This window comes from Ambystoma mexicanum, chromosome 11 (assembly GCF_040938575.1).
Source record: "Ambystoma mexicanum isolate Mex_15411 chromosome 11, UKY_AmexF1_1, whole genome shotgun sequence".
Classification (NCBI taxonomy): domain Eukaryota; kingdom Metazoa; phylum Chordata; class Amphibia; order Caudata; family Ambystomatidae; genus Ambystoma; species Ambystoma mexicanum.
Genome location: NC_090934.1, coordinates 1,185,721,854 through 1,185,745,794, shown reverse-complemented (window position 1 = coordinate 1,185,745,794; position 23,941 = coordinate 1,185,721,854). Strand labels below are relative to the sequence as shown.

The 23,941-nt window shown below is 45.5% G+C and overlaps 1 protein-coding gene across 2 annotated transcripts in view; it reads right to left on the bottom strand.

Annotated features, from left to right (window-relative positions):
* Positions 1-23,941, bottom strand: part of MPI (mannose phosphate isomerase) — a 404,206-nt gene that overhangs the window by 165,356 nt on the left and 214,909 nt on the right. For both annotated transcript variants that reach the window (XM_069624514.1, XM_069624515.1), the window contains exon 6: positions 2,405-2,578. In XM_069624514.1, the coding sequence (XP_069480615.1) occupies positions 2,405-2,578 (174 nt within the window). The remainder of the gene's footprint in view (positions 1-2,404; positions 2,579-23,941) is intronic.

Genomic DNA, 23,941 nt, shown 5'->3' with positions numbered 1-23,941 from the left:
ATAACGCACTTCTGGTGAGTCAATGGAAAAGTCTTTGCACAAGTTCTTAGGAGTCTTTGATGAAAAGAAGAATCACATTTAGTATCAGTTAGAATAAGCCTTCTTCAGAAGGGAGCAATATAAAAGCAATATAAAAGCAACACACAAATACACTTCAAAACTATTCACTCTTAGTTTCTAAAGCAGTAAAGACCCTTTTGGGATGGCCCACAGTCACAACCTACACCCTCAGGTGACTTCAACAGTTAGGGTGCTGGGGACATTAATATCTCACTGTTGCATTTAGAATCACTTAAGAGTAAGTCAAAGTAAAAAGGTTATTAGTCTTTGATGAAAAGAAGAATCACATTTATTATCAGTTAGAATAAGCCTTCTTCAGAAGGGAGCAAGATAAAAGCACAAGCTGATTAGACTTGTGAGTTGTGGAAGCTACAAGCACTTCTACAGTAAGAGGTAAATTCTCTTAGACTTGTTTTACAGTACCTTGGTAAAGACGAAAAGATGCAGCTGATGACTTCTGTTCCTGTGCAGCTCTGCAGATCTCACTGTTCCTGTGCCTCAGTCATGGGGACAAGAGGGAGGACGTCGGGGGACTCCTGCAATGCACTGGGACTGCTAAAACCTGCAACCGGCAAACTTCACTTTCAGTGGCTGTTTTGCGTTTCAGCTACCGCAAACAGCAACAAAGCAGTTCCTGGCTGTCGAGGTGGACTGTCCTTGCTTCTGGGGTCCCGCACTCTGCTGAGGGGGGTCAGGCTTGGTCAGTCCTGCTTTGGGGAAGTTCGTAGGATCTTCCAATAACTTTAGGCCAGCTTAAAAGTAATGCACACAATCTGGTGTCCCTCTCCCTGGCTATACGGTTTTCTGCAGAAACTAGGAGGAAATTCAACCAGCTCTGAGATGGTGTCCAGGTGGCTTACTTTGGAGTGGATTGGTCCCACCAACTCAAACGGAGAAGTCGTCCTTGCAGGGGCTTCTCTGTAGCTGCAAACTTGGTGTTTCGGCACTGCAGCAGGGATTCACCGGGCAAACCAACGGTCCAGGAGTTGCAGCAGGTGTCCTCAAGTTCTTCTTCGGTTCCTTCGTCCAGTGGTCGACTCTGCGTTCCAAGCCAAAAGACTCACCTTTTATTCAGTTCTCTCCCATTCATTCCAGCCCATCTGTCGCTCACCCAGCAGGGTGGCTGTCCTTGCCGGACAGTCAGCCAGCCAATCACCACAGAGTGCATTTGGGTCTCCTAGCAGACTAAGCACAGGGATCGGGCACCTCCCTCACTTCCTGCCTACCCCAGACACTCTTGAGCCAGAGGCGGGTTTCACTCCTGAAGCCTGCCAAAGGCGAAATTAACAAAGACCAAACCTGGTTTGGCGCGCAGAGAAACTCTCTAGAAGGACCTTTCCACAAAGACATGGTGAAAAAAGAAGACCCGGGACCATATTGTCAAAGATGGCTCCCGCAGTTAGCGTTACCGGAGCTGTGAACGGCCGCTGTAAATGCAAACCATGGTAGTTTGGACTAAACCACTGTCAACAGCCATTCAGTGAGGAAAGCGTAACATAAAAATGTTACATGAACATTTAGACACAGGGGATGCTAAGTAACCCCTCCAGCACTCTATTGTAAATTAGGGTGTGCTGGGTCTAGCAAGTACAATGCTAAGTAAAGTCAATTTCACTTTACTGCTCTGGGAAACAGTAGTTTATCCCATAGAAGGTATTGAAACCTTGGGAAATCTAAAAGACTTCCCTGTGCCACTATACTGAAGGTGCCGTGTGATAATTGTAAAAGGTGATGCCTATGGAATTTGTTAGAGTCCATAAGCAAAAGAAACGCAGAGGTAAAATAAACATTACAAAATTTGAGAGAGTGGGAAAAAAGGGTCACACTCTTTCCAGGTTTAAAAAAATCAAGTCCTCAAAACCCAGCAAAGTTGCTGGGGCTCACTAAGGGGGAGGGAATTGGCACATTTTTGAGAATTCTCCCAAAAGCGCAGCAGCACAAGACTTGGGGGAGGGGTGTTGCAATGTACAAACTCATAAAAAGAGCCCAGGCAGTTGGGTTGGCAGGTTTGAACTGGCTTAATATTAGAGAGACAAACATACAATCTGCCTCCTTCACAAATACATGCTTTGAGAAAGAATGGGCTTAGAAGCAATGGTCCATGATGAACGCACTCCCTCCCAGGTTGACACCGCTAAATGTGGCCTTTTCACTCAACAGATAGTGGTAAGGGGTTGGCTTTTATGCAGTCAATGTAAAGATGTTCTGCCCAAGTGGGGTGGCCTGCATTTATGCACACTCATGGTCAGAAACTAATTTCACAAGTTAGGAGAGAGGAGACGGCTACACAGTCTGCCAGAAGCATAATGCAGAACGTGCTCCCCAGCTCCAACCATTCACTCACCTCCAGACAGGTAGGCATGCGGCTCATTAGCTCCCAAGAACATGGCCTCCCCTGGCTTCAACCTCACCAGGTTAAGGAAATAAATGGCAAAGCATCCAATGTCTCCTGGAAACTGAGAGTGGAGCCGTAGCAGCAGCTCCCCGTTACTTTCTGAGGTATCCTTGCCAGCCGCAACTGCGAAGAAGAGAAAGAGGAAGTGCTAAGGTGGCGGCCTGAGAATGAGGAGCAAAATATTACATAAACACTTGTGAAAAGGCGCATTATAAATGACTAATCAATCAAAGAGATGGCAAGTGAACAAATAAGGGACATAATCTAAGACTAAACAAGTAGGGAGTAAAGAGTAAGGTGCATCACAAGGAGAAAGGTAGAAAGAAAATGGAGGACACAGCAGGGAGAGAAAATTCAGTGTATAATGTAGTGCAATGACTGTGCGTACGTAATGAAATGTTTCTATGCAGGTTTTATTGTAGGTTCACAGGAGCACCACAGCATTTTCCACTGCCCTCCGTCCTTGATTCCTCTTCTGAACTGTCCCATTCCATTCCCCGTGCATTGCACCTCATCATTACCATGGATACCACACAAACCCTTCTCTTCTGTTTTGCTCATTGTTAGGGAGAATTCTCAGAAATATGTTAATTCCTCTCTACCTTAGAGACCACCAGCTCTCTTTTGGTGGACTTCAGGACTTCTAAATTTCTAACCTGGAGAGAGTGAGCCTTTTTTCCCACCCTCATGTTTTTTTTAATGCGATTTGGACACTGCATTTCTTCTAACTATGGAGTCTGATAACCTCCATAGGCAGCATCTTTACATTGTGACGCACAGCACCTTCAGTGCAGTGGCACAGGGTAGTCTCTTAGATTTCCCAAAGGTTTAAATACTTTCTCTTGGATAAACGACTGTTTCCAAGAGCAGTGAAGTGAAATTGACTTGACTTACATTTTGTAACTTTCTAGACCCAGCACACACTATCTTACCATAGAGTGCTGGAGGGGTTACTTAATATCTCCTTTGTCTAATTTCTCATATAACATTTTTATGTAACCCCTTCTACAATTAATTGCTGGTGGCAGTGGTTTTCTTTTTACTACCATTCTGTAATTTTACCACAAGCTGCAATTGCAGCTATAGTAAAGCACCCATGGGTGCCCATTTTAAATGGCCCCGGTCCCCTTTTTTTGCCATTTCTTGTTGGAAAGGTCCTTCTTGAGATTTACACTGCGCGCCAAACCAGGTTTGTTCCCTTTGTTCGTTTCGTCTTTGGTGGGATCCACGAGTGAAGCCTGCCTCTGGCTCCAGTATGTCTGGCAGGGGCAGGAAGTGAGGGAGGTGGCCAAAACTCCCTGTGCTTAATCCCCTTGGTGACAGGAATGCACCCAAAGGTGATTGGCCGGCTGGCTGTCCGGCAAGGACAGTCACCTTCTGTGTGATTGACGGCTAGGCTGGAATAAATGGGAGAAACCTGCATAAAAGGCAAGGCTTTTTGGCTTGGAAGGCAGAGTCGACCACTGGACGAAGGAATCCAAAGAAGAACTTGGAAGAGATGCCTGCTGCAACTCTTGGACCATTGGTTTGCCTGGTGAAGACCTGCTGCTCTGCTGAAACTCCAAATTTGCCTCGACTAGAGAAGCCCTGCAAGGACAACTTTTCCCTTTGAGTTGGTGGGACTAATCAACTCCAAAGTAAGCATGCCTGGACATCCTCTCGGAGCTGGCTATACTTCCACTTCTGCTGCTGCTGGAACCAAAGTGCCAGGGAAAGGAACATCAGATTGGGTGCGTTGCTTTTAAGTTGGATCCAAGCGCCAGGAAGATCCTCCGGACTTCCCTGAAGCAGGACTGACCAAGCCTGAGGTACCTCAACAGAGTGCTGGACCACAGATGCGAGGAAAGTCCAGAGTGGTGTCCGAGAAGCACGGTGTTGCTATTTGCTGTCGGATGCGAGGAGCTGAAACACTGAAGAACTGCTGAATTAAAGTTCACCCATTGCTCTCGCTGACCTTCCCATTGCAGAGCAGGAGTCCCCAGACGTCCTCCCTTTTGTCCCCAAGACTGAGGCTCAGGAACAACAGGATCTGCAGGGGTGTACAGGTACAGAAGCCAGCTGTAACCATTTCTTTTAACCAGAGGTACTGTAAAGTCTAAGAGAATTTATCTCTTGTTGTGTAGCCTTGCTTTCTCTCAGTTGTGACCCGTCTTGGTTATCTTGCAGAATTGCTATAGCTTTGCCCCTCACAAGCCTCCCAGCATGTCCACGATGGTGTTGATGGTGTCCCGGTCCAGACGGTACAGGGTGTGGTTCTGCTCCGGGGTTGGGTTGAAAGGACTGGCTCTGATGTTTGGGATTGGGGGCTGCATGCGTGGTTATGCTGGCTGCACTGGTGGGGCATGCTGGGCCAGTCTCACCCTCCTTCTCCTGCTGCGTCTCCTCTGTGGTGCCTGCTGTTGCTATTGTTGCTGGTGTTGCAATGCAAGCATGTCCTCCAGCTGAAGCATTGATGCTACTATTGGATCTTGGTGTGGAAAGGGGTGTGGTGTGTGGGTGTGCTCCTTTTGTACAGGCCCAGATTCCATTGCCTCCACCTGTGCTGATGGTGTGCACCTGTGGCAGTTGGGAACACTGCACATGGCATTTTACGGTTGGTCAGCATTGCAGGTATTTACGGTATGCCGGCATCCACTTTTAGTGCCTTCATGATGCCGATATTTGCATGTCCGCTTGATTTGTGATGTCCTCCAGTTTACGGAATGCCGCTATTGCCGGTATGATGGGTCGCGTGCCTGGGCCCATGCCGCTATTAGAGGCACTGTTATTTATGGTGCCGCTAATAGCGGTTTGGTTGGTCGGAATAGCCCGCAGCAGTAAGCGATGCCGGTAATCCTTTACTGGCATCGTTTTTCCCTTAACTCCAACCTCGGAATGACCCCCATTATGCAATTAACATTGGCTGTCCTGGCTCCCTGAGAGACTCTTCTTCCCTTTGACTCTGTGCTTTATCATTTCCCCAGGAAAGGGTTAAACGTTTTTGACACTGGAAGGTGTTAAAAGTACTTACCGGTCTGTGAATTATTTGTTAACCTTTGTTTTATTCCTCTATTCCATCTTTTACACCAAACTCAGTATTGCTCTAAATGTACCAGTGATAAATCATTGTCCACAGTGTCGTAGCTATTTAAGTCACCCAAGGATGTAGGAAGTGTCTGTGTGTCATTCCCAATGGGTATCATCTGATTAGAAAAACTAAGAGTGTGTTTTGAAGTGTATTATGAGTGTTACATATATTGCTCCCTTCTGAAGAACGCTTATACAACTGACTGTGAAATAAATTAATAATTGTTTTATCAAGAAACCTTGAGTGTAAGAGTTTATTTGAATAACTGCTACTGTGAAACTCTGTGTCACAACATTACTGCTCACATTGACACTACGCCTGGCTGCTCAGCCACACTACCAATCTGTGTAGTTCAGACTTATACCAAAGGTTGGGTTCCCCATTGCCAGGAGGTCAGGGTTATTGTAGTGCACGCAAAAGGGTACTGCATACAATCTTGCCTAACACTCATCCTTGCCCTCCATCTTCTATAATCTTTCAGACAACTTTGCAATCACATACCTTTGTCCTGTTCGAGATGTGCACTGCATGCACTCTCTCTCTCCACCATTGTTACTTTAGATATTCGCAGGCACATTACAAACTTCCTCTGTGGTCTGACTAGTCCGTCCTCTCTCGCTAGTCTCTCTTCTTTTCTTTACATCCTCCTTATTTCTTTGTAGATTCCATACTTGACCATCTGTCATTCACATGGCATTGTGGTATTTGTCCATCACTTATAAGGGTTCTGACCACCAACACTTTTCTAAGTAGTTTTGGCAAATGTATCCTAGCCCTTGATGCCACTGACAAGTGGAAGCCTGCAAACTCCTATTTTATCATAGGTCTCCTTATTTTTCCTTTGTCTTTAAGGTTGTGGTCAAGTGCCCCTCGATCAATATTTATGGCACTAGTGTGTTTTAACCAGGCTGGCATTAGTTCGGATTGTGGTTTTCTCCCTCTGCTAAATTCAAACTGTGTACCAGTTGTGGTATGAGGCTCAAATCTATACGCCACTACCATTTCCATTGCCGCACTTTTCCAATCCTCCTTGCTAACGCACGCACATCTTATTGGATCCTTCTGTAAGGGAGGCATGGTATCACAAGCATGACACACACTGACAAGATTTCCAAGTTTCAAAACCTTTATTAGATTATTGGGGTTTGGAGAAACTCCTGCTTTGCCCTATAGCTATGACGGGAGTAGTCTCTACCATCAAATAATAAAGAAAACAAAGTCCTAGTCAGTCTGCCCTATCTCTCATAAAAAAAGTGTGTAAAGTGGAATATATATGCAAAGAGTTATAACAAAGGATCAAAGTGGCTGAGTCAGCTATCCTCCCCACGTTGGACAGCACGGAGAAAGGCGGCCCCGTAAACAGGATGACACACTCTGGCTCAGGTTCTCAAAACAAAGGCAGTTCAAAACGTGGATCACGACCCACCTGGCCTTTCACGTTAATGTCACTTATTTCAGCGTTCCAAAAGTTCCTTCAGAGTTCAACAAAAAGTTCACGCAGGTCGCCTTCCGTCAGGCTCGGACCTCTCAATCAAAACACTTGGAGGGGTTCCCTTCCCCAAGCTTAATACACATTCGTTAGGGGTTCCTGTTCCCCCAATTTATCACACTTCCGGTCTCCCTCAGTCGGGCACGGACCTTTTACTGTTGTCTAAGACATTCAAATGTGCAAGGCTTTTACCATAGACCTCCGCAGGACCACTTCGACTTTCTCTTCAGCTCACACTCTTATGTTATTTGCCCCACTGTCTCTTGGTCTTGGTAGTTCAGTACCATAAGCACAAACGTTCAAAGAAATCTTTCTCTTCAGGCATTCACCTTTTCACCTCCCCTTTGGCGGGGTTAATCCTAACCATTCCACATTTCAGAATTTGTTCACTTTGCCACTTTATAACAACATTTCAGATTTAGAAGACTTTCGAGTGGGCTTCTTCCTTTCGCCGGACCACTCTGCTACTCTGTATCACTGGCTTCACAGTTATCAGCCACTGGTTAGCTTTTTTTCGCATCTCATCAGTATGTGTGCAACCCTCACGTGTGAGATACACTGTTGCAGCTTCAATCTGTCCTTGACACAAACCGGCCGTACATGTCTTTCACCAACTCACTGGCTGTGCGCTTTCCTTTCTTGTCTCTGTGGCTTTGATTCACGAGTCAAAGTTAATCCCACAGGCTTGCCCTTGCCTCCCCAACTAGGTTGTTAAGCCGGGAGGGTCGCTTGTGTCCTTGAAACACAATGCAGGGTTCTTCTTGGCTGCGATTTGGCTTTCTCTGCGTCTCCTTCACGGTTTCCCAGAAGCAACGACCTCCTGCAGGGATCTTCAGGGGTTCCCTACACTTTACTCCCTCGATCGGTCGATCTGCTCCAGTAGGTTCGCCTTCGCCCCAGAAGTTCTGCCCCTTCTCATGTTCCACCTTGCTCAGAGTGTGTCTCTATGTTCCGCCTTTTATCCGTGTGGGGAGAGCTAATGCCTATCAGATGTAGGTAAAGAGTTTTTACTCCTGGAGATCTTGCTTGGATTTGCTGCAATGATTAGTTCCAACACTCTGGTAGGTACGAAGCAATTTGTTTTTTATTTGGCGGTTTTCTTGGGTGGTTTTTTTAATACAATTGTCAGTGTTTAAGAAACACTATTAGGACTCAATGTACCAATTCGGTCAGCCGACACGTGTTTCGACCCTGGGGGTCTTTCTCAAGGCTGATCAATATTCAATAGTGCCAGGTGATGTGTAAAATGTGACAATATGGTGACATGATAGTTGTACAATAGTCAAACATTGTGGTGTTGGGGTGACATGAAAACATTGTGACAGTTTGAGAATCATAGCATTATAAACAGTTTGAATTACATTGGGAATTAGATTCCAGTTGGAAGAAAATGGAGGAAGAAACGGAAAAGAGTTAGCAAAAGATTTGGGTTGATGTGCAAATAGTAATGGGGGGAGGGACATGGTGTACCTCTTACCATGTGTGAATTTCTGTGAGCCCTCATTGGGGTCCTAGTTCAGTTGTTGAAGGCTGTCCTTGTGGCAGTCTTGGCTCCTGTTGGGCCCTACAGAGGGGTTTAATAGAGAGTGATGGATTGGTAGGTGAGTTGCATCCAGTGGGGGTATGGCTGGGTAGCGAGCATGGTTGGGGGAGCCCATGTTGGTTGAACTGCCATTTGGTGCTTGTGCCATGGGGGTGAGGTCACTTAAGGGTTGGTAAAACCAAGCCTATTTGGAGCATAGCTGTTAATTAGGACAATTTGATTATCTAAAAAGAAACCGTTTTGGTCTCAGTTGCCGAGATTAATGAGGTGATAGAGAAGGAGGTTAATGGCTGCGATCTATATAGCTGGTGCAGAGCCCATGTGTGGCGGGGTAGTGTCTCCCTCCTTCCGTGGGGATATGGGCGCTTACCTGGAGTCCGAGGTTGAGCGTCCTGGGTGCTCTGTCGCGCTCCTGCTGTAATGCTGGGCACCGCCATACTTATTTAATCACGCATGCCCTGTGTCACGTAATGTGGACACCAGCGCTGTGTCACGTAATGTGGACACCAGCGCATGCGCGATAGTGTAGTGTTCGCTTGGCGGACTTCCCACGCATGTGCGTCAGATGTATGTGATTAAAGTCAAGTGCCTGACTTTGCCTGACCTGATTAGCGGGACATGTCCAATGAGATATGCAAGTGTTAGCCTCTTTACTCTCAGTCGCCCTCTTCCTCGGCCCAGTGTTTGTGTAGAAAGGGCGGGGGGAGTTGGAATGATGGCAGATCCTATAAAATAGGATGGGGCATGGGTATGGGAAAGGGGAGGGGAATACCACGTCTCACCATCGGCTGCCCCACCCTGACTGCCCGAAGACCATTCATCCAGGTGATCCTCCCGCACTGGACCACCCCCAGGGTCTGGATCCAAAGGCGATGGCCGTGCCCTAGCCACCTGAGAGAGAGATCCCCGGGGACTAGTAAGTGAGGCACCCTTTAGTTTCTCATACTTCAGAAACCTATTAAATCTTTCCACTACTCCAGTAGTTTGTGAATGATATATTGCACGGGTCCTATGTTGTGCTGCCTCACTCCTAAGTAATGTTCCATTTCATTTGACTTAAACTGTTCTCTGTTATCTATTAACAATACCCTACAGTATCCTTCCCTCTGAAATACTTCTTCCATAAAAAATTTACGATGTGTTCTCATATATTTTGGTGGAATTATCCAGTTTCCTCTTTTGAGTATGTTCTCTTCTACACAGAGTTCATCCTTTATTTGCCATAATGAGTCAATTCCTATATCTTTTGGTCTCTTCTTGTTTTTCTGACCCAGTCTATTAGTTTCATCTGTGCCATGTTTTTCCCATTGGTTCAACCCATTCATCTTTTGAAATTGCTTGATGTATTATTGCCAAACATTTACCTGTTCTGTTACTTTTGTGGTTTCTCCTTGTTGGTTAACATTAATAGGTAATCCGCCTTATAATTCCTTATGTCTAGAATATATTTTATTTCAAAGGAATGATCCTGTAGTGCTGTTACCCACCTCCTGATTGTCCAAGATACTTTATCCACACCTTTAGATGTTATTATTTCTCTTAGAAGTTTGTGATCCATGTGAATTTCAAATATGGTGTCCTATACAAAAGAACCTTATTGTCTCTAGTGGCTACTTTATTGGCAACATCTCCTTTTCAATTGTTGTGTGCATTTTGTCTTGCTCCTTTCAATAATCGAGATGCAAAGGCTACTGTAAATTGTCTTCCCTCCTTTTTGAGAGACTACTGTGCCCAAACCTACATCACTGGCGTCAGTTATTATTGCTAACCTTCCGTTCTTATAAATATTCAATGCTGATGCCTTAACTAGGCGCTTTCTTTGTTGTTCAATTCCACTTCACATTCTCCATTCCACTTGAAAACACCACCCAATTTCAGTAACTGCCTAAGTGTGGAGTCAGCAAAATGTTTTATACATTTTGAATAACATTCAGCCATTCCCACAAATGAAATTACTTGCTGTTTAATATTGGGTGATGGTGTTTTCTATATAGTATCAGAAATATAGTTCTTTCTTTGGCTCAATGCCTTTTTCCGAAATCACATACCCCAAGTACTCTATTCCATCTGTATTTTACACTTTTCCTTGCTCAAATGTCATATCTGCCAATGCCAATTTCTCCAGAACTTTTGTTAATCTTTCATCATGTTGATGTTCAGTGTTTCCATACACTAGTATGACATCTTGGAAGAATCGTACGCCTGTCTCTTTATTAAATAGTCTATACATTATGTATCGTAAAACTGATGATACAGAGATAAACCCGAACGGCATACTTACAAACTGATATCATTCCTCTGGTGTAATAAAAGCAGTTAATCTTTTTGACGCATCATGCAATTTCACTTGATGGTAAGCTGATGTAAGGTCTAGTGTTGAAAGGAAACTTGCCGGACCCAAGGTTGCAATGAGTTTCTGTATATTTCGAATGGGATGCCTATCCGGTATGGCGCATTTGTTCAATTCCCTTAAGTCTACACATAATCGTATTGTACCCAAGGATTTTCTAAACACTACCAGAGGTGCCACCCACTCCATGCATCAATCCTTTGTACGATTCCTTGTTTTTCCAGTTCTTCTAGTCATATCTTCACCCCCTCCCTCATTGTTAGAGAAAGTTGGGCTAAACGCCACTGGAGACACGGGCGGCAAACAGCTGTTTGATCAGCGTTCCCCGAAGCAAGGCAAAGAAGAAACAGTGAAGTCCGGATCCCAACAAAAAAAATTACAAACTGGCACCGAGACTGGCGGAAAACCACTGTGGAAGCTCAAGAGACCGCAGAAACCAGGTCTTTGTTCAATGGTGCCGCCTCAGTTTCTATAAAGCACAACACAGGCACACAGATTATGTATCAAGACCCAGGAGCTGTGTATGAACGCCAGGAGCGTTCATGATCAGAGGCGGGTTCCATGTCCCGACACAGTTGAGAAAAACTACCTGCAAGCTCATAACTTTTTAACGCACCCAGATTTGGAGTTGTCAGCAATTAATGGATACAGCCATTTCCAACAGTGGTGCCGTTGCTGAGCCACAACATAATGGCATGGCAGACTGCTCCTGAAAAGAACTTTGCTACCCGCAGCAGGCATTGACTGGACAGGACATGGCAGAGCCGACCAGAAGGAAGTCATGATATTTCACCCAGACCTTAGAGCTCTAAGGAAGCTGGCTATCAGTGGGAGACTGAGGATGACAATTCCCTGCAGGAGCATCGCTGCCTGGTGCTGCCATCATTGTGAATGACGCAGCAGAGGCCAGGACTTCCAATACTGTGGAAACAATCTGCCGGCAGGACAGCCCTTCACAGAAAACCAAAGGGAGGAGCCAGCCGAGCCCCTGAGCCTCACAACAACAAGAGGAGCAGTGTGCTGCAACCCAATACAGTACTGGGTCACGTGGAAAAGCTGTACAAAAAAGGTACATAGCCCACGAACAAACCCACCTTGAATTATTAAAACCGTACAAGCATAATTAAGAGTGCACATGGCAGGCTGGAAGCCCCAGTGTGATTGGCAATTGGGAAAGAAGCACTGAACTTAGTAAAATAATATACCAAGGCTGTGGGCTATAGTGACAGCCAACAAGCAAACAAGGCTGACAGGAGCTTGTGCAACAAACAGGTTCACACAAGTATTTGGCAGAGCCCAGTCTGCCAAAGGCAGGAAAAGGCCATTAAGCAATTGCTCTCCATAATCTTAAACCTGGAGGAAAGGATCAACGAAAGTGGATTGTCCCCCTGGCATTACCAGATCCACCTTCAGGGAAGAAATTCACTTCCTCGAAACACAATCACCACCACCAAGTTAGGAAATGTTACTTACAACTTTGTGGCACTTTTTGGTAACATTTTGCATTTTACTTTCCACATTGGAACTTTGCGCAACAGAGCTGGAGAAGGCTGCAGAGGGGCAGCCAAAAGACACTTTATTTTCCTGTTGTAGTAGATTGAAGCATTTGGAGTGTATGGGTCAGAATAGGTTTTGGACACTGGATGGTGAATATGATTTTTGACATCCCGTCAACCACCGTCTCATTAGTTAGTTTGGTGGAGGATTGGAAACCCCTCAGAGAGTTAGGGCTAGTGAGGCATTTCTTCAACCCCTTTTATTATTTGAATACAAGTCATTATGCAAACTACCAAGCTTATTTCTGTATTCTATGTCCGTCCCCCCAGAGTATCTATTCTAGTTTTGTGCTCCCGTACATATCGATTGTATCATATATTGGCCATCTGTATTGCTTTGTTGCTTCTTCACATTCATGTGGCTTGCCCCATCATAGGTTGGCGTGCTCAACTTCTTCCTACCACCCCTAGGACAGTGACTGAACGAGTCGCCAACTCCATCCGGACCACCGCCCACAGACGAGGCCCAAACTAGTAGCGGACACCCCCTCACCCACCACTACACCACAAGACCACAAGACAACCAGGCCAAAGCAGGACCAACTAGACGTCACCAAACAGAGACTAAACAACTCTCAATCCTACAATGCCACGCAAACGACCCATTCCAAGGAAAAGACGAAAAGATGAAAGAACAAACACTCCAGAACAGCAACGTAGAACAATCATAGTAATTCTTCTAACGACAAATTATCTTTCAACCAAAACATGCCTCTTCCTTTGCGGCACTCCAACAAGAATTGGTCCCTTAGTCTTTCATATGTTAGAGCCTCAAAGTTGCAGGGATGAGCCCACCCTCTCCAGTGCTGCGATGTATTGTTCCACAGACTCATCCTTCCAGCACTCTTTTTCGAAAATAATATTGTACTTGTTTCCTTCTCATAATATTTATTAATTTTACTTATGCACTTCTAGTACTCATTCAAATTATTTTTGCTTTATCCTTTGAGAGATCTGGTAAATCCTTTAATATCGTTTGTACAGCTACGCCTAGACAATGCAATAATATTTATGTATTTCTTTCTATGTCATAATTGGTCCCACAAATTACTGTTGCATAGTGTTCAAAGGCTATGGACCCATCCTTCCCACAGTACTGTACACATTGTGTATAGGCGCTATATAAATAAACTATCATATCATATCATACTAATGGCTCGCCAGGTCCGGGTAGAAACACCACTGGAGATAGAACACTTTCCATTGCCTTTTGCTTTAAAATATCTCCTTTCGCTGCTTCATCCATAGTCACAATTTTTCTTTATCATTATTCGTCCCTTTTTTCGCATAGGTTTGAGTCAATCCGGCAACACGTTGCGGACTAAACAGTGTTTGAGTGTTGGCAAGCAACATGGTACTTGGAGCGGCCGTATGCCAGTATGCATCGGCGTTCGCTGGGAAGGGTTTTCTCTGGTTGTCCAGCCCCATGACACAGTGCCTAGCTTCGCGTATCATCCTTCAGAGCACCTCTCTGTAGGGCGAGATGCAAGTTAACTGTTATCGTAAGCATGGCCGGTAAGTTCCTTTATAATGTATATCTCTGTACTTAAGCTTTGATTCAGATTAGCTTACTGACCCAGTCAACAGGCCCCCCTCGGTACTTTGCACTTTCAATTCTTGATGAAACCGTCTTGTTTGGATGCGTCCCTGCTGCACTCTGCACAACGTTCTGAGCCCTGTTGTTCAAATGGCAAGGCCCTTGTACTTTTCCATCCTTTGCTACCAGTTTGTAATGACTGTGGGCCTCATTATGAGTTTGGGGGTGCAGGAAAAAAGTGGAGCTAATTCTGTTACCACCACTTTTTTGTGTGGCAACAGAATTAGAGGCATTTTTCCTGCACTGCCAAATTATAATTTTTGCCACGTTTATCGCTTGTTAGGTAAGATTTTCATGTCAATGATAAATCTTCCTGACCTTTGTCAACCCCAGAACCTTTTGCTTTGACTAAGGAACTATTTTACCTTGTCCCTAGGTGAAGGGGAATCTTTTTCTCCTCTCACCTTAGCCGCTTCCGGGGCCTGAGGGGGGGCTAGGGGTAATGGATTTGAGCTGTTAGTATCGGTGCATGTTCCAACAGTAACCTCGTTTTTATGGCCACGTCATCGACATAGGACATGAGCTGGGGGTTAGCTAAGAGTAAGTCTATGTGGGAGGACGCGCAATGGACGCAAGTGAAGAAAGAGAAGTCTTTTACCCCCGGGTGTAACACCCTCCAAGTGTCAACCACCCCTAAAGACTTGAATAGGTAGAGTAATCCCAAAGCAAATTTAATGTTTGTTGGCATGCGTTGGTGTGATCTGTCGGCCCGGGGGTCTGGATCCCCATTAAAGTCACCCCCATTACCACTCAGCCCTCGAGGAAGGGGAGTCGTTTGGACTCCAGATCAATTAGGAAGGCCTCCTGCCCCTCATTAGGGGCATAAACAGTGATCAGTGTATAAAGATGAATAAATAGCATACCTTTTAACCCCCATGCATAGTCCTTCCGGACTGCGTAGCGTCTCTAGTTCATCGAAGGGAACTCCTCTCACCAGAAGGGCCATTGTGCCCCCTTTTTCCGACCCACAGGAAGCTATGAATTGCTTCAGAAAGGCTCAGCTGCACAGGCAGGCAACGTCAGGTGGCATCAAATGGGTTTCTTGGAAAAATACAACTGAGCTATTCAGGTCGATTAGGCATCGCAGGGTGGATCTACACTTGACTGGTGATTTGCATTAAGAGTTACACATTTTAGCTTTTAAAGGGGGTGCTAACAGAGTCTGATTACACCGTGGAGAAGAGGGGCTGTGTGGGGAAGGAGGGGGGGGTTGTCGGGGTGAGCATCAATCGCAGTCTAGCTCCATTATCACATCAGCTCACTGCAGCAACCAGGTTTTCAACTTTTTAAACCAAAACTTATATTTCAACCAAGGAACAAAATCAGTAGTGGGCTTATCGCCCCAATAGCCTCCGAGTGACATATCACTCCTGACCAGGCATATGCAGTGTGACGTACGGGCCCAAGACTCCTATTGGTGTGGTCGGCCGGTATAGTTATAATGTGGCTGCGCGTTGGGAGGTCTCTGCCGGTGGTCCCCTGAGAATGGCTCACAACTGTTGCGGGGAAGTTCTGGGCTTCTGTCCTTTTGTTACTTTCGCCCAAGTGTTAGGTCTCGATTTGTGGGGCATCCCTTTTTGTTGGTGTGAGAAATTTAGCTGGAGAGCTATTGTTTATATTCAGGGGGCCATTCCCCAAGAGGCTTTTGCTTCCTCTAGTGAGCTTATGGTCCGCGTTGTACTTTTGAGCGTGAACTGCACGTAGAGGGGAATAGCTACCAGTAGCTGATCTTTCGTCTTGTAAAAATGCTGTTAGTGGCCTGAGCACTCGCCTTCTTTGCACTGTCGCTGTTGCTAGGTCTTGAAAGATTTGCAGTGACGCCCCTCATAAAATAATTCTTCTTGCGTTTGACTTGCTGTCATGGTTTCCTGTTTGGCAGTGAAAAAGGGGACACGTGTGATCACGTTTGGCAGCGTCTCTGCAGGAAAATCTCAGCGGCTTTGCAGCCTATGGTTATGGTCCATGAGCAGCATTGCCTTGTCAAGGTGTGTTAGGAGGTCTGGAACAATTAACAGACAGTTGCTCAGGATCTGGTCTGGTCAGAGAACGAGGAGGGCACTCCTCTAATCCGTAGGTTGTTTCTGCAGGCTCTATTGTCCATATTCTCTTGTTTGGTTGCCATGGCTTCGCTTTTCCCTTCCAGTGCCTGTATTCTGCGCTGCAGCTCTGGCACTGTTGTTGCTTGCTCCATAGACTAATCTTCAAACTCCGAGCCTTTGTTCCACCTCCAGCACTCGATTGTCCAAACGGTCCACTCTGGTTGAGATCTCTGTCATGCAGTTGTGGAACTCCGCCATAAAGGATTGGATGTCTTCTTTCATGGATAGTTGTCCTGAGGGTCGTTCCGGGGAGTGGACCAGGGCGCTTAGTTTGTTTCCCCCCCCCTATCTTGAGGTTGTAGGAGAGTGGCTATTTCAGCATCCTTTTGTGGCTTCTGCTGCTTATCCATGCTTTCAGCTTCTTATAGCTTCCCCCTGGATGAGAGGTGCCGTTGCCAGGCCTCTGCCAATTCAGGAGACTGTTAAGCTCTTTTCTCCCTCTTCCAGTAAAGCGGTTTGCTAGGAGTCCTGCGCACTCCTCTCTCCAGGTCCTCAGACCTCATCAACCTCCTTAGCACGTCCGCATCAACCCTAGAGTCCAGTGGATGAGAATTGATTGGTGTCTTCTTTAAAGTGTCCCCAAATGGCTCCCCCCATGGCTCCACTACCAGCAGCCTCCCCGGATTGGGAGAATTAATTTATAAGAAAGATATTCTTGTTTGCCTGTTAGGCTCACCCTCTTCTGTGGAGCTGATCCCCTTTCGGGAAACCTAGTTGGTTAGCATGGCGGGGGCGTCCTCTGTTCCTCGGCCCCCCCCAGGCGCTCCCACCAACCAGAGGTAACGAAGAGTTGTGATACGCGACTGAACAGGGTGCCAAGTCCTCTGGTTTACAGCCTCACTGCTCCAAGTTTTATGGTTTTAGGATGACTGCGGCAGCATAATCCGGTGTCGTCCTCGGATTGTGCTGCATTAGCCTTAGGAGCGGTAGCCTCCCACCCTTTGGGTGATCAGGGTTTAGGTGACTTGCCCCCTTTGCTCTCCTCGTCTCCCAGTCGGGACCGTTGCAGCCTCCTCCCGCCTTGATTAATGAGTCTGAGTCGCTACAGGGCTCTCTCTGCTTTGGGTATGCTTGGGCTGCATCCAGCAAGGCTAAGGCTCCCTCCCGCGGTCCTGTTTGGCGGGGCTCCTAGTCGGGCTCCTGGGGTCGCTGTGTGCGATCGGCGGGCACGCAAGCCAGCAGGACGGGAACTCGGCCAGAGAACGGCCGCCATTTTGGAAAGGCTCCACAGCGCCTGCGACGCGACCTCCAAATCGTTAAACTGGCTGCCAGGGTGATTTCTATCGCTGCTGCTTGCTCCGGTCCTTCTTTACTTGTCTCCGTTCACTACCAACACTTAGTGGACTTCATAAAGGTGTTGGGATCTGTATTTTTAAGGTGATTATTCCGAGCTTCACACTGAGGCTTTTACAGAAGAGTCTGCATCACTGGCGCTTCAAACCATGCCCTATGGAAAATACTTTTATATCACCCACAACAAATGGATTTCACAAGAATCCTTCTGTACCACTCTTGGCTGCAGACAATGCTGAATACAGCCAAAATGCCTTGGGCAACGAAGAGGGACACCGTTTCAGCTGCCCCTGTGATGTGTATCAGAAGAGGGTGGATTGTAAAGCAAGAGGGAATTCCTATGGAGGCAGGCGAACTGGGCCGCAGGGTCAGTGGATGCAACGAGGAGGAAGAAGATGCTAACTGAATGCCTGCAGGATGGCGTTCTATCCATTTAAGTAGTCCAGGTCAGAAAAGGAGTGGAGAGATCTCTGCCCTGCCCGGTGGCACGACAACAAAAGAGCTGTGGTGGCCTGAAAGGTTGGCAAAGAACGCAGAGACCAGACAGTACGAGGGAGCTCAGAATCCCAGGCTCTAGCCACATTGAACTGTGGTTGCAGAGACACGCAGACATGGGGAAAGCAGACGCAGTTTCAGGAGCCTCAGAAACCGGACGACAAATATACTGCTACAAGGTACGAACATTGTAAATTACAATTTGAAAACATATCAAGGTTTCGGGAGCCTGAGAAACCAGAGAGTCGAAAAACACAATGAAAAGGGAATAGAGAGAAATACAAGCAATGTAAATAACGATTGGGAAAAATATCAAGGTTATGGGAACCAGCAAAACCACAGAGTGGAAAACCCATAGAAAAGTGGGAGTGAGAGCAAGATTAATACTGTGAAAGAATGCTGGAAAAGCCATTCAGGTTACAAGAGCCCGAGAAACCCTAGAGAAAAAGACCCAATGAAAGGGGGACTGAGAGAAGTATCAACACTGTGAATAATGGCTGAGAAGCTATCTAGGTTACAGGCACCGGAGAAACCGGAGTGAGAAAATACTCTAGAAAAGTAAAGTCTTTTGAAGTAAGGCTGAGAAAGCCAGAGAGAAATTTCGAACTTTGAACAACGAGGGTGGACCAGGCCCTACACACATATATATAAATCCTTTGTGTAAAAGAAAGCAAACAGTCTGAGAATTGAGATACTTTGGGGAGTCCAAGTGCTTCAAAGGAGGAAAATACAGAAACTTCATTTTTTGTCAGCAACCCTTGAGGAATGGGATGGTTTGCTTCAAGAAAGAGTCTTTGTTAATAACACAGAGAGACTGAAATCCTTAACCAAGTATCAAGGCGAAGAAGAATATCCTACTGTGAAAAAGCACATTTGACGACTGAGAACAAGTCAGGTGTAAAATGGGCCTTTAAGTCTTGCTGAGGCTAGTGTACACAGCCTACACTTTTCCCTTTGGTAAGGTGTTTCCTGAAGTGGTAGGGCAAGTTAGTTGGATAGGATTCGGATTAAAGTACTTGACTTTAACATACATCCATAGTTTTGCTATGCAGGGAACTTCCCTCATAATATAAATAGGGCAAGTTAGGCATTTTGATCTTTTTATTTTGAAAAAAACCCTTGAACCATAAGTCATAATCGTCCTTCTGGTTCGCCGCAGTATGCAACACAGGTTTTATTGTAGGTTCAAACGAGCTCTGCCTTGGGCCCTCCCTGCCTCCTCTCAACTCTCCCATTCCATTTCCTGTGTGTCACACCTCATCATTACCATGGATACCACTTACAGGAATATAGAAGAGAGATAGGGATAAGTGTGGAGAAAAAGATTGAAGGACCCAGCGAGAGATAGGCAGAAGCATTCAAAGTGGGAGAGAGAGGACAGGGATAAAGGAAGAGGAGAGAATTGAGCGGAAGGAACAGCTTGGAAAAAGGTGGAGGGGCACAGATTGGTAAGAGGAGAGAGGGAAGACGACACGGACATTGAGTAAAATGGTACACAAATCACTGGTGCTTAAATGTTCTATTTAAGTAGCAGGGACATGTAAAAAGAGTAATGCATTTGATGGAGTAATAAGATCGAGATTGTGGTCCAAGATGCTAGCTATGAAGATCCTGCGTAAGATTGTTCAGCTCCTCGCATTACTTCATACGAACACAACCATTAGGGTTCGTCTGACTAAGGAGGGTGCTTTGTCCAGGGAAATTTCTACATATGTGGGGGTCAAGCACGGCTGCTCTCTGGCGCCAATTCTCTTCAACCTTTACATGTGCGATGTGGAAGGAGTGTGGCAGGGATCTTCCATTGCACTGGCCAGGTTGGGGAGGATGGCGGTCGAGTGGATGGCTTTTGCAGATGACTTTATTCTCTTGGACCGTACCCCTTGTGGCCTTAGGAGAAAAATGTATCTTTTCTATCTCTATGCAGTTGCTAATAATCTTTTGCTTAACGCATCCAAATCTCGAATTTTGGTCTTTTCCAAAAGAAGAAAGATACAGACTTACAGGTGGACCACGGGTGACGAAACGGTGAATCAAGTCCAGGCCATTATATATTTGTGGTACAATCTCACAAATAGGGTTAGTGCGAAACAATGGAAACAGAGCCTTGATGAGAAGGCCTGCAAACTTAAATCCCAAATTAAATTTTTGAAAGCGAAGGTTTGCAGATTTTTTCGGAGACCGATATGGCAATATTATCTTGCCAAATGTGAGCCCATCTTACTTTATGGCCTCGATCTTTGCACCCATGATATGAGTCTGATTCTGATTAGCATTCAGGGAAAGTTGTGGAAAGAGCTACTGGGTTTATCTATGGCAGTACCTAATGCAGTTATCTACCATGAGCTCTGCCTTATATCTCTCAAGGCCAGGTACCTTTGGAAACAACTTTTCCTATTCAGGAAAAAAGTGACCCTTCGACAAACACTCTATATGAAAGCTTAAGAGAGGTTGCTAGATCAGAATTAGTTTTATCCATGGAAATGTTTTGTGCTAGAATGAACTCAATACTACTTTCCCTTGGCTTAACTATAGAAGACCTTCTGCAACCCCCAGGTCTGGTGAAGAGATTTCTCTTCAGGGCAGACTGGGTGGAAACGGTCGATTGTGTCAATTCTTACTTTAATTACAAAGAATATTCCAATTTTGGCCACGCTAGGGAATGCTTGCCCCTCTACCTTCAGAGGTTTCCGTGTGATAGGGGAAGAACCAGCTATGTGCGTTTTAGGCTCAACTAGGTACCGACTCTCGAGAGGACAAGGCACTGGGGTAATAATAAAGCGCCGGGGTCTAGTTCTCTGGACTTTCGCTGTCGATTTTGTGGAGAAATTAACTCACTTTGTGCTTACTTGTTTTTACTTTGAGCCTATGCCTGTCTTGATTTTTAATGGTAGGTTTGTGAAAGATTCAGAGCTGCCAGTGAACCTTTTCTGGAGTAGATGTATGGGGGGGTTAAATGTATCCCTAATTGGGGCTTTGAATGCGCTCCTGCAAGGTATAACCAAAGAACTGGAAAAAATTAATTTTGTCAGTTAATGCTAATCTCACTTGCTGGAGCCTCTGTCTTTAATGAACTCTGTAAATTTGCCTTCATTTTACTGCTATACTCTGCAAGGAATTTAATGTGACAGGCCAATGTGCAGTATTATGGATCTTAAGGGTTATGTATTATGTAATATATATATATATATATATCGTTGGGATGGGGAAGGATGTCAATTCATCAATATTTTAGCAAAGGTATGGCTAAGGCCAGGGGACTCCGCAAAATGCTTCCGACCAGTATGGCGGAAAAAAACAATCTGAGGATCCTAGACGCGTGAGGGATCTTGGGTACAGTGGACGTCACACTAGGGATAGTATTACTGGCACGCCCTGTGTCGACGCTCATTTTCGAGTTTCAAAAAACAAACTAATACTCCGCAGCTTCCACTAGATGTCGGCCTATGCACAGCATGTGATCTAAGCAGATTCCACAAGCCTCAGATATATTTATATATTATACACACACCAATAAAAAAATAAAAATAAAAAAAGAGTAATGCATTGGCAGAACTCTGCATGGACCTCAATACTGGAGCAGAGGTGAGAGAACAAGATTACAATGATTTCATAGGGCTGTTAAAGCGTCTCATAACAAAATCAGTTTTGAATAAACTGTTTTGGGTCTCAGAACTATAGCATGTCAGGTTGATAAAGACAGGGTGCTTTGGATGAGTTGTGTGTGGCTGTCAAGTGAGGCAGGTAAACCTGCAAGTGCTTTGGCACGGCTGGGCCCCAGTACTGAAGCAAGCAGGATATTTCGAGATGCAGCAGGGTTTGCGCCACAAGGAGCAGCATAAAAAGGATTGCTGACCATTTCCTCTCCGCTGATGGCCAACTTTAAATGAGCCTCTATCTCTCTGAACCACTGAGGAAACAGAAACAGGAGTACAGCCCACACCTCTTCCTGGCAGCCATCTTTAAAGTGACCTCACCCTCCAGGAATACAAAAGACATTAAGAGAGATCAGTCTCCTGCATCACTCTCCTCCCCGGCACCCCATTCAAAGGGAACCTCAATTTTTTCAGAACAACAAAGTCTCAGTAGAAAAGCTCTGCACTTGCCTGACCCAATTTGTCTCTTAAGCTCTGCCAGAAAATAAGGTATTCTTTTCATTTGGAACCAGCAGGAGTACCGCAACACACATCAAGTTTCATGCAAAGTTGTTTTGTTGCCATGTTCTGCTCTTTATCTCATTTAAATGGAACTCTACCAAGAGATGTGATGGAGAAACTAAAAATGCACTTCCTCAAGGACCATAACTCCGCCCCAACACAATACCTGGCTCTTCTCACACAAAACACCACTCACATCTAAATTGCCTCCTATTGAAATCCAGATCGGCTGTAAAATCACCATGCAGATCTGATCATCTTAGAAAAACTAGATATGCTCTAACTCACTGAAAACTGGCTAACTACCAACTGCAACCAAATACTTGCTGACCTTACGCCACCAGGTTGCAGCATATTACGCACAGACAGGAATGTGGAGTCCTTGCCTTCATCTATTGCTCTCTCGCGTCCATGGAAAAAAAATAAGCTATGAGGACTACGCCTCTCTCAAACCGCTTTGCATCAAAGGTCACCGACTGCCCTCGTTACATATGATCTGAAACTCAACATGGACACCCCTAGGCTTCTCACAGCTTGCGTCTTCCTCCAAGCACCGCCTGGGCCACACCATTGATCTCGTTTTTTCACAAGACAAGAAGATTCTTATTGACAAGCATATTCCAATTGTCAGCTCTGGCCACTGTCCCATAACTTTCATAATCCTCCTTCACTCTCTATTCCTAAGCCAGCAGCCAAACCTCCTACTCTCAAACTTAATCTTTGGAACGGTGTGACCCCTCAGGATGTGGTAGCTAGACTACAAGAAACCACCCACACTTAGAGCCCACGCTGGATACCATCTGATCCTGGCTGACTTCGGTCCTTGATGACCTTCACCCACACAAAACCATTTGCACCAACCCAAAACACAAGCTAAATGGTTCAATTCGGACCTCTAAACTCTCAATAGCAAAGTTTAAGGCACTCGTGGTGGCAACAGGAAAGACAGACACAAGTGATCACAGTTTAAGGGTGTTTATTAAATTGTATATTTGATTTGGAAAAATGCAAACCCAAATCTAATATGGTAGCAAGCTACAACCACCAAGTAATAAGGCAGTCCTAGTCGCGTCTTGTCAAATAAAAGGGCCCATTCTAAGAAAAACCTTATGCTAAATACAAACAAGGTGATGGATAGGATTCACAAGAAAGAAAGAAGTGTTCACAAATAATAAGTCAGGATGCGGTAGTCTGGGTCTCCCTTCCCCACGTTTTGAGCATGTTTTGAGCATGGGACAAGGCGGGACTCCGGAGCTCAGCACACGCTCAAGCTTTCCCAGCATGATACTACAGTTCCGCTCTCAGGTATCAGGACCTACAGTGGTTAAGTCTATTTTCTATAAAAAAAAGTCTCTTGCCTCCGAGGACCTGATGTGTTCCAAAAATCATAAATAAAAGTTCCTTTCTGCTTGCACATTGGGTGATGCCTTTTCACCCCTGGATTCCCCTCTTCCAGGCTCAGACCCTTCTCGAATGTAGCCTCCCTATGTCGGGTTCACTACGGCTTTCAACACAATCTCCTCTGTGACATTCACAAATCTTAATGTCTTTTTAAACAGTTCACTGTGGACAACCCTCTGCCGGGTTCACTAATGTCAACATACTATTTATCAGGACTTCAGGCTTCGCCCCCTCTTTATAGGCATCCCTCCATTGGGTTCATTCTTGCCAACGTTGTCAATCACACAATTCCTTGAATGGTTCTTTACAATGCAGGATTCACTTCCCTTGGCTTCAAGATCATCTGCCGGTCAAAGACTTTCGACTGTACAGAGGATTTTACTAGACCGCCGTATCATCACTATGACCCTCTTCTCGCCTTCTGGTAACAGTAGTTTCAACA